The 10,706-nt window shown below is 39.2% G+C and overlaps 1 protein-coding gene across 1 annotated transcript; it reads left to right on the forward strand.

Moving 5' to 3' along the window:
- The first annotated feature begins 896 nt into the window (after window positions 1-896).
- Window positions 897-2,050, forward strand: LOC149843689 (endochitinase 4-like). The gene is made up of 3 exons (XM_090001893.1): window positions 897-1,192; window positions 1,340-1,457; window positions 1,567-2,050. The coding sequence occupies exons 1-3, from the start codon at window positions 919-921 to the stop codon at window positions 1,859-1,861; spliced, it is 687 nt and encodes a 228-aa protein (XP_089858019.1). The 5' UTR covers window positions 897-918; the 3' UTR covers window positions 1,862-2,050.
- Window positions 2,051-10,706: the final 8,656 nt, after the last annotated feature.

Here is a 10,706-nt window from a genome sequence, read left to right on the forward strand (position 1 = left end):
GGCCTTAGGTTGGTAAAACCCTTGAGGTCCCCCCCTACCCATCGAGGAGTACACCTAGCTTTGAACTTATGGCAAAGTATGTCACCCATGGGTGGGTTTCGAACTTGTGACATCCGGTTAACTTGGTGACATTCACAAATCGCCCCTACCAGATAAGGGGAGCCCTTATAGGCCTCTATCAATCCATGAAATTTTCCACAAAGTAAACTAGAAATAGATGACACCATGAAATTTTCCACAAAGTAAACTAGAAATAGATGGCAGTGTTTACAAGTCAAGCATTTATAGAAATTTCAACTGCGTCAATTAAGGCATGTTGTGCCAAATGTTGTCAGTATCGGAATCAGACCTGTATCTTTTGGCCAACGAACTCAAGTGAACTGTTTTGAATCTGCCAAAAAAAAAGTTAAAAAATATGATATGTTAATCAGAACGCGACACATGTTTAAGCCATTAAAATAATATTTGTAAGCTATTTTTTACATTTAATAAAAAAATAGGCAATTCAGGTCAGAATCCTACTGATTTTCTGGTGATACGATACGTATCTGCCGATTCAGGCCGACATGCACCGATACCGATGGCTCTGCCCACTTGGACTCGTAACGTCGTCACCACAAAAAGAAGAAAATTTGGCATTCAACGTGTCAAATACGCGCAAATTAGAGACTTTTTTTTTTCTTCCTCTTCAGGCTGCCTTGTAAAATCAGTGGGCTGTTTCTTGGAGGCTTCCTAGATTGGGAAAGAGAGGGAAGACCCACTTCTGCAGGTCTTGCCTACACTAACTGCCCCCTATTAAAAAAATGGTGCCGGTCAAGGTCAACATCTCACAAATGAGACTACAGAAACGACTTGCTGCCTATAAGTACCACCAAAGAGACTCATCTAAGTGCAAGAAAGAGTTTTTGAGTGTTCAAAATGAAGAGTTGCATAGGGCTTGTTGGAGTGTTGGTTGTGGCTCTTGTCTTGGAGGTGGTCTTGGCCCAGGACACACCTAGGACAATAGTCACTTCTGATTTCTTCAATAGCCTGCTTCCTGGCAGTGGCTGCGAGGGGTATGGCTTCTACAGCTACGATGCATTCATATCTGCCGCCGAGAGCTTTGTTGACGGTTTCGGCACCACCGGCGGCGTCGACGTTCAAAAGAGGGAGATGGCTGCCTTCCTTGCTAATGTCATGCATGAAACTGGCAGTATGCCACTCAACCTTCCGTCGCAGTCACCACATGCACACAAAACAGACATTATTTATTTGGTTTCTTTTAAACTATATATATTGTGCAATGCCATTAGCACTAGCTAGTGAAGCATCTAACACTTCTCTAACTACCAACCTGTAGGCTTTTGCTCCATACAAGAGATAAACCCTCAGGGGGACTACTGTGATCAAAACAACCAACAATACCCATGTGCTCCAGGCAAAAGATACTTTGGCAGAGGACCCATCCAACTATCTTGGTAATAATAGCCAACACCTCCCTGTTACTCCACTTGTGTCATCACCCTTAGTTTTGATATCTGTCTCTCTCTCTCTCTCTCATATTTTGAATTATTTATGTATGTATAGGAACTACAACTATGGATCAGCTGGACAAGCCATCGGGTTCGATGGGTTGAATAACCCAGAGATTGTGGCCCAGGATGCCGTCATATCATTCAAGACTGCAGTCTGGTTCTGGATGTCCAACAGCAACTGCCACAATGGGATCACATCCGACGGTGGCTTTGCCTCCACAATTATGGCTATAAACAGTGGGGAGTGCAATGGTGGAAGCCCAGCTCAAGTGGCCAGCAGAGTCAGCTTCTACCAAAGGTTTTGCCAGCAATTTGGGGTGGATCCAGGTCCAAATATCTCCTGCTAGATCTGCCATAATCCCCCATAAGAGACGACCATGAGATGAACAAGTCTGTAATCACTAGTCGTTGGTGTCTCTCTTTAGTAGTAGGTGAACAGAAAAGAGAGAGATATACATACTCTCTATCAATAATAAGCAGCATAAAGTTTTTTGTTAATGAATGACCTTGATTATATTTTCTGTCCGAAAAAGAAAGGAATGATAAGTTGGTGCATGTTGAACGTCAACTGAAACTCTCCACAAGCCCTTCAATTTTAGCATCATATTAAATTTTTAAGGGAACATTCCATTTAGAGGGTCCCTGTTTGCCTGATACTTTAAAAGGAGTTACACATTTTCTGAAAAACGTCATTTCAGGATCTAACTTTTAAACAAAACCGCAAATGGAGACCTCAGATGGAGTAACTACATTTTCCTGAAAACTGTCAAACGAAGGCCTACCTTTATTCTTTTTTATTAACTGTAGCTTGTATCATAAATTTCAGAAAAGTGAGGCCTAAATCTCCAATTTGATGCAAAAAGGTGGACCATAAATGAAGTTTTTCCTAAAATAGCCAAAACACACTCTCATCATTGGTTTCATACAACATTGCCATTTGCCAGTAAAGAAAACAAAGTTACCATGTTTTCAAAAACCACCTGGCATTCTCAAGAAATTGATACACGGGAAAACTTTATGGTTAAGATGCTTATGAAATCTTATAAAAATAAAAAATAAAAAATGCTTATGAAATACCTTTTTAGGTACTTATTTATCTTAATTTTTTTTTCTGAAAGACATGCAGGTCTTAAAAAATAATTTTTGCAAACATTGGTGCCCCCCTCCCCCCCAACTGACCTCCGGCTGGCCTTAGGTTGGTAAAAGCCTTGAGGTACCCCTACCCATCGACCGAGTACACTCAGCTTTGAACTTATGACAAAGGATGTCACCCGTGGGTGGGTTTCGAACATGTGACGTTCGGTTAACTTCGTGACATTCACAAATCGCCCCTACCAAATAAGGGGAGCCCTTATAGGCCTCTATCTATCCATGAAATTTTCCACAAAGTAAACTAGAAGTAGATGACAGTGTTATTTATAGAAATTTCAACTGCCTCAATTAAGGCACATTGTCAGTATCTTTTGGCCAACGACTCAGGTGAATCTGCCGATACCAATTCTCAATTGAATTGTTTTGAATCTGCTAAAAAAATTATAAATTACTATATGTCAATCAGAACGTGACACGTGTTAAAGTCATAAAAACAATATTTGTAAGCTATTTTTTACATTTATTAAAAAATAGCCGATTCAGGTCAGTATCCTATTGATTTTCTGGCGATACGATACTTATCGACCGATTCGGACAACACTAGCTCTGCCCACCTGGACTCGTAACATCATCGTCACCACAATAAGTAGAAATTTAGGCATTCAACGTGTCAAATGACGCCCAAATCTGACGTCAGTATTGAGAGAGAGGGCGTTTTTTTTTTTGTAATTATCCAATTAGGAAAACGCAGTTACCACGATAAAATCCAGTTATTGGATCAACTTACCAAAGCCGGATCACGTATGTCAAGAAAGTGAATCCGAAACCCAACCATTATTATATTTAGAAGGGTCTTTAAAACTATATTTACACTAAAAAAATACTTTTATATATAGTACTTTTATATTGATTGTTATTAAGTGAGGTCAAGGCCCCAGAAATTCTTGATTATTAGTTTAATACTTTTATATAGGGTTTGATTTGATGGTTACCTGTTTACTAATTTTTTAATACAAAGGGGGCTTGTTGACATCTCTCTCTCCGTGTGTGTGTGTGTGTGTGTGTGTGTGTGTGGTGTGGGGGGGGGGGGGGGTTGTGGCCATTGTGTTGATATTGTTAAATGATGTTTAGTTGAGCTCTGTAGTTGGGTTTTAAAAAGTGGGGGATGGTAGACTACAACATGCGTCGTCATTTTTTATTTCTCAACTCATTAGTCGAGTTTTTGACTTTACCATGAAAATGGTTTATAATCGATCATGGTTTTGGGCCGATATAATAAAATATTTGGTTAATCTCTCTCTCAGACTTCTTTTTGGCCCTGATAACAGGGTTGTCTGTCTACACATGCAAGGAAAAGGAAAAATGAAAAAAAGAAATCCTTTTTCTAGGGTGTTGGTTGTGGCTCTTGTCTTGGAGGTGCTTGGCCCAGGACACACCTGGGACAATAGTCACTTCTGATTTCTTCAATAGCCTGCTTCCTGGCAGTGGCTGCGAGGGGTATGGCTTCCACAGCTACAATGCATTCATATCTGCTATCGAGAGCTTCGCCAGTTTCGGCACCACCGGTGGCGCCGACTTTCAAAAGAGGGAGCTGGCTGCCTAACTTGCTTAATGTCATGCATGAAACTGGCAGTATGCTACTCAACCTTCCGTCTCACTCACCACATGCACACAAAACAGACATTATTTATTTGGTTTCTTTTAAACTATATTGTTCAATGTTATTAGTGTTGGAGTCACCCACGTACAAGGACTCTCCTAGAGGTGTCCTTATCGGATAAACCTTGCTCTTCCTGCTCACCATTGCTGAAGGAACTTCACTCATTGAGGGTACCAATCGGCTGAGGAGACAAACATCTCAGAAACACTCAACTGGTCCACCGTCGAACATTACAGAACAGTCATGGCCGCATCAAGTATGCTCTTCGTCTCTCCTATGCACAGGCAATTCCAACATTGAGTTATGGGCCCACCACGCTTCCACTGCGTGGGCCTGTTGGCATTTTTTACGACTGTCGCCAAGGGGCAACGCAGGTCGCAGGTTGGCTACGAGTATGGGTGCATTGGGAGCATCCTTTTCACGCTCTCATTCCACTAATCCGAGTACCCCCTAACATAAACGTTTTTCACCAGGACGGAAGGGGTAATCGGCTCATACCCATTGTCGCCGTTGTCGATCGTCGTTGCCAGTCGTCGGCGACTGTCGCCATGGGGCAACAACATTCCAGACAACGCTTTCTAAAAAAACCACATAAGGATAAGTCATGGGTTTTTACCTGTGGTCGTCGGGTTGTAGGGGCTTCTGTCGGCGTCGGGGTCTGCTCTTGGATCATCGTCGGGTCGATGGGGGTTTCGCTGGATCGTCGGTGTTAGTTTGGCGATGTGCGACAACAAGGGTTTTAAAACCCCCCTTTCCCTGTTTTCCTCTTTAGTCGTTGGGTTGGGGATTTTGGTTGGTGGCATTTCGCTGGAGAGTTGAGAGGTCCGTGAAAAATGGAGGCCTTGCCAATGCCAATGTCTGTCTGGCGGCATCGTCGATACATCGGTTGTATCACCCACCATGGTTCCTACATCTCGGTTGCCACATGGGCATTTGCCCTTTCTGGTTGCCATTGTCGGTGACTCTTGATCGCGATGAGACCGTCATCGGTGTCGATCACCGTGGGGTGACATGAGTCACCGGCAATGGCAGACAGCTCTGGGGACAGTAAAAAAAAAAGATTTTCCTTCACCGGGGTGTCGTCGGGATTGTGACCTGGAGCGTTGTCGCAGTCGTTGTCGGGGTTATCGTCGGAGGTGCATCGTCGGGGATAGGTGATCGTCGTCGGTTGGTCACCGTACGACGATGTGGGTCACTGTGGGGCGACGAAGGGGGAGAAATCATTTTAGTTTCTCACGTTCTATAAACAGAAACCCTTGTGTTTCTGTTTTTATTGGTGGACCCAGATTGGGTCTGGTATTCTGACCCGGTGACAGGCCCGATCCAAACCCATTTTGGGTGGATCGGGTCTGTCGTTTCATTTGGATCAGACCCAGACTGATTTTGGGACTATGTCTGATCCATGTAGATCAGGTAATACTTGGGTTCATTTCAGACCAGGTCCAACCCGGACCCATTTGGTTTCGGGTCTGGTCTGATCTGGTTGAATCGGGTCAAGATCCAGAATAATTTGGACCAAGTTATGATCCAGACCCATAAGGTATTCAGGTCTGGATCTCATCCGGATGGTTCAGATCTAGTTTTGGAGCAGGCCAGACCCGAATCTCATTTGGATCCATAATAGGGTCCAGATATTGTTTTGGCCTGAACCGGATAAGGAACTGATAAGGCCCTTTCTGAGACCAGTTCAGAGCCATTTTTGACTGATTTATTCAAGTTTTTCACTGATTCTAAGAAGCTAAGACCTTGTTTTCATAAATATATGAAGATATATGAATTTTGGCATACAGTTATAGGGTTTTATGAACTTTATTCATACTTGGCACCGGTTCATAAGATTCAGAACCGGTTTAGACCCTTAAATGACCGGTTTGGGGTTGTTTCAGACTGGTTCAAGGTGTTTTCAGACTGGTTCCTGCTTGAGAACCCTGGGTTTTACCCATTTGAGCTTGTTTTTTATTATTTTTCATGCATTCTATTTATGATTATGCATGCATTATGTATGATTGATATTGGAATCGAGGATAGTTAGATAGCTTAGTGAATTCATGTTACCAAAGTAATTGGATGCATGTATGTTGGCAATGGTGTTCTATCGTACAGTTTTATCCAATATTAATGGTGTACTTAAGTTTATGAAACGATGAAGCGACCCAAAGAGAGTTTCATCGTGTTTGGAATTTAAGTAGGGTAAAATAAAGCAAGTGTGTTGAGATACATTGTGCATATGCATCCAAAGGTGCCATGTGTTGATGGTCTAGCTTCACATGAGCTTTAGTTTTACCAGCTATGGTCGGTAGGTGTAGTGATTATGCGTGACGGAGCTCTTACCAAAGTGAGATTTTGATGACCTCCTACACTCGCCTGGAAATAAGTATATCAATGACCTTTTATTTATTATTTTTTCGATCATGTTTGTCTTGTATATGCTTTCTTTGATACATATCTTTTGCTATGCAGTTTCTGGTTCTATGATTTTAGATGACTCGAATACTATCATTTTTCTTGATGGTTCTAACTTTAGTGATTGAAAAGAAATTGTCCTTTTCATATTAGAGTATATGGATTTGGATTTGGCCTTAAGAAAGGATGAGTCTGCTGCCCTGACAGATCAAAGCACTGCTGAACAAAAGAATGTTTTTGAGAAGTGGGAGTGCTCGAATAGACTTAGCCTATTGCTTTTGCAATCTAAGGTGGCTAAGAATATTCACAGTGCTATTCCGCAATGCAGGACAGTGAGAGAATTTCTGAGTGTCATTGAGGCACAGTTTGTCAGTTCGGATAAGGCCTGAGTCAGTACCCTAATATCAAAACTTATATCTATAAAATATACTGGAGGGGGTAATATTCGCAAACACATTTTGAAAATGAGTAACATAGCGTCTCAGTTGAATGACATGAAGCTGACCATTTCTAACTCATTCCTAGTGCATTTGATTTTGGCATCCCTACCTATAGAATATGGTCCTTTTAAGATCTCTTACAACACACATAATGATGAATAGATGTTCAATGAACTTTTGTCTAAGTGTGTTGAGGAAGAAAAGAGATTGAAAAGAGAGAAGGTGTAAAGTGCATATATGGCTTCTCTTGGATCCAAGGTAGGACCAAAGAAAAATGCTAGAAAGAAGTTAGCAGGAGAAAAGTCATCTCAGAGCAAGCAATCCGATTTTGCTCTCATAAAGTGCTTCTTTTTGCAAGAAGAAGAGACACAGGAAGGCAGATTGCATAAAGTACAAGAAATGGTTAGAAAAGAAAGGTAATTTGTCATTTGTTTCTCATGAATATAATTTATTACATATTCTTGAAAATAGCTGGTGGATTAATTCTGGTGTTACTATTCATATTGCCAACTGTTTGCAGTCATTTCTGAACAGAAGGGAACCAACAATGCATGAGAAGAACATCTATTCGAGGAATAAGATGCGTTCACATGTGAAGGGTGTTGGGACCTGCAAGATCACTTTAGATACCGACGTAGATTTGGATCTTCATAATATTTTTTTATGTTTCATTATATAGTAGAAATTTAATTTCAATTTCAAGGTTGGATAAATTTAGATATTGTTTTAAATTTGAAAACTCCAAGTTATTCATATACAAAAATTCAATTGAAATTGGTTCTGCTTTTGTTTGTGATGGTTTGTACAAATTAAATGTGAAGATCCAAACTAAGGAGTCTTTGACTTCTGAATACGCGTTGGTTGAGGACAAACGTAGCATGATTAATGATAAGTCCTACATGCTTTGGCATTGAAGATTGGGTCATATCTCTGAAAAGAGAATAAAAAAAACTCGTAAATGAAAGAATTTTGAAATTCTTATATTTTATTGATAATGACCCGTGTGTTGATTGTATAAAAGCTAAGCAAACAAACACATATAAAGAGGTTGCCAAGCATAGTAGTGAGATATTAGAAATAGTTCATACGGATGTATGTGAACCTTTTACCCCCTGTTATACAGGCAAAAGATATTTTATCACCTTTATTGATGACTATTCTCAGTATATGTATCTCTACTTGATTTATGAAAAATCTGATATTTTTCAAATGTTTAAAGAATTTAAGAAAGAAGTAGAGAAACAAATCGATAAAGTTATTAAGATAGTTAGGTCTGATAGAGGTGGCGAATATTATGATAGGTTTACTGAGACAGGACAAAGGAAATGACCATTAGTGTGATTTCTTAAAGAGAATGACATTGTGCCTCAGTATATCATGCCTGGTAGTGCCTACCAGAATGGTGTAGATGAAAGAAGAAATCGTACGCTTAAAGAAATAATAAGGGCCATGTTGAATTATTCAACACTTCTCATCAAGTTGTGGGGTGAAGCCTTAAGGATTGTTATGCATATTTTAAATAAGGTTCCTACAAAATCTGTATCTAAAACTTCCTACGAGTTGTAGACAGGTAGAAAACCATCACTATCTTATATGCACATATGGAGATGTCCTGCAGAGGCTAAGTTGTATAACCCCCCATATTAAAGTCTTTGTTCGAAGAACAACTAGTGGATATTTCATTGGTTATCTAGAAAGATCAAAAGGATATAGGTTTTATTTCTCATCTCATTCACCACAGATTGTTGAAACAAATAAGGCAAAATTCCTTGAAGATGGTTCAGTCGAATTGAGTGCATTTCAAAATCTTGGTTTTAAGAAAATACAGGATCCAGTTTCATTACCTGTTGAAGAGAGCACCAAGAGATACCATATTGTTATTCTTAATAATGATGTGATTGATCACCCGGTTGTTGATACACAAATCCAAAATGAACTTATTGTGGATAATGCAGAAGAACACGAACATGATGAACTTGTTCAATTTAAACTTGTAGAACGACCTGTTTGGAGATCCACAAGAGTTAGAAAATCTACCATATATCCTGATTATGTGGTGTACCTTCAGGAGCCTGATGATTTTATAGATATAGATGATGACCTGTTGACTTTTATGAAAGTTGTTAAAAGCAAACAATCTTTGCACTGGATAAAAGTCATGAAAGAAGAGTTGAACTCTATGACTAAGAATCAAGTATGGAATCTTGTCAAGTTACCTAAAGGAGTAAAACTCATAGGGTGTAAACAAGATGATTTCTTCCAGTCCCATCTCGGTCGCCAAACCGGTGATCATCGCAAAATTTTTCCTCTTGTAATATTCTCTCTCTTTCTTCTCTTTTCCTTTCTAACCTCTTATTTTCCTCCTTTTTGAAGGGAGAAAATGTCAAAAAGAAAGAGAGAAGAGAAAAGAAGAGAAAAGAAGGGAGAAGAGGAACTTTTTTGCGGGTCTCACTTGACCTTAATTTTGAAAATATTTGAAATAACTCACCTCTGTTTTTGAAATATTTGCGGGAAAACTGAGAGACGGGATCCGCTCGTCGGTACGAGGTTCGACCGTTTCTAGCGCCTTTACCAAGGGTAATCAAACCAAGGGTCGAATTTATTTCTTTTGTTTTGCTAAGAAATTATCTAAGAAATTATTCTAAGTTTAAATGCACAAAGAATCATGCTTGTGCAAATGCAAAGATGTATGCTCTTTTTGAAAGTGTTTTGAAGAATTCCCAAGTGTTTCTGAGATGAATCTGATAAAGTGAAGAAATGATTTCTAACTTAGAACTTGAGATTTGAAGTTCTAAGTTTTTAGAATAATCAAGAGCTTGGAAAAATAAATCTGGATTTTGGAAAATGATTTTGAAGTCTTGAGATAAAAGAAGAAGAAAGGAATTCTCAAAGTCATAAATGGACTTTGAATCAGAATAAAAATGAAAATAAAATTGAATCAGAAGGAAAGATAGAATTGGGAAATCTGAATAAAATTGAGAAATGGAATTGATTTAAAGTTTGGATTTTCAAGATGAAATCTGAATGAAAGATCTGGATTCTAAATAGAGTTCAAAGTTGAATTTTGAATTTAGGATCTAAAATGGGAACTTGATTTGAAATATGGAATGAAATGGAATTAGTTTTAAGGATTGAAATTAAAGTGGAATTTGGATTTAGAATTTTGAATGGAATTGGATTCAAGATTTGGAATCCAAGATGGTATTTGGATCTGAAATCTGAGATCCGAGATAGGGTTGGACTTTGGATCCTAAGATGGAATTGGATCTGAAGTCTGAGATCCAAAGTAGAATTGGATTCTGGATCCTAGAATGGATTTGGATCTAAAGTCTGAGGTCCAAAGTAGAATTAGATTCTGGATCCTAGAATGGATTTTTGGATCTGTAATCTAAGCAAGGTGAATTGGGTTCTGGATCTTAAAGAATGAAATTGGATCTGAAGTCTAAGATCCAAAGTAGAATGGGGATCTAGATCCTAAATGGAATTTGGATCTGTAATCTGAGATCCAAAGGTGGATTTGAAGTTTGTTAAATTCATAAAATGAATTAAGAACTTTCAAGTTTAAATTGAACTTGGAAAATGAAATTTAGAATTTGA

This window comes from Nuphar pumila, chromosome 3 (genome assembly GCF_984573655.1).
Source record: "Nuphar pumila chromosome 3, dmNupPumi1.hap1.1, whole genome shotgun sequence".
Lineage (NCBI taxonomy): Eukaryota > Viridiplantae > Streptophyta > Magnoliopsida > Nymphaeales > Nymphaeaceae > Nuphar > Nuphar pumila.

Coding starts and splice junctions, on each gene's coding strand:
- LOC149843689 (XM_090001893.1), top strand. CDS start 919: ATGAAGAGTTGCATAGGGCTTGTTGGAGTGTTGGTTGTGGCTCTTGTC. Junction 1,193..1,339: donor TGTCATGCATGAAACTGGCA/GTATGCCACTCA, acceptor ACCAACCTGTAG/GCTTTTGCTCCATACAAGAG. Junction 1,458..1,566: donor GGACCCATCCAACTATCTTG/GTAATAATAGCC, acceptor ATGTATGTATAG/GAACTACAACTATGGATCAG.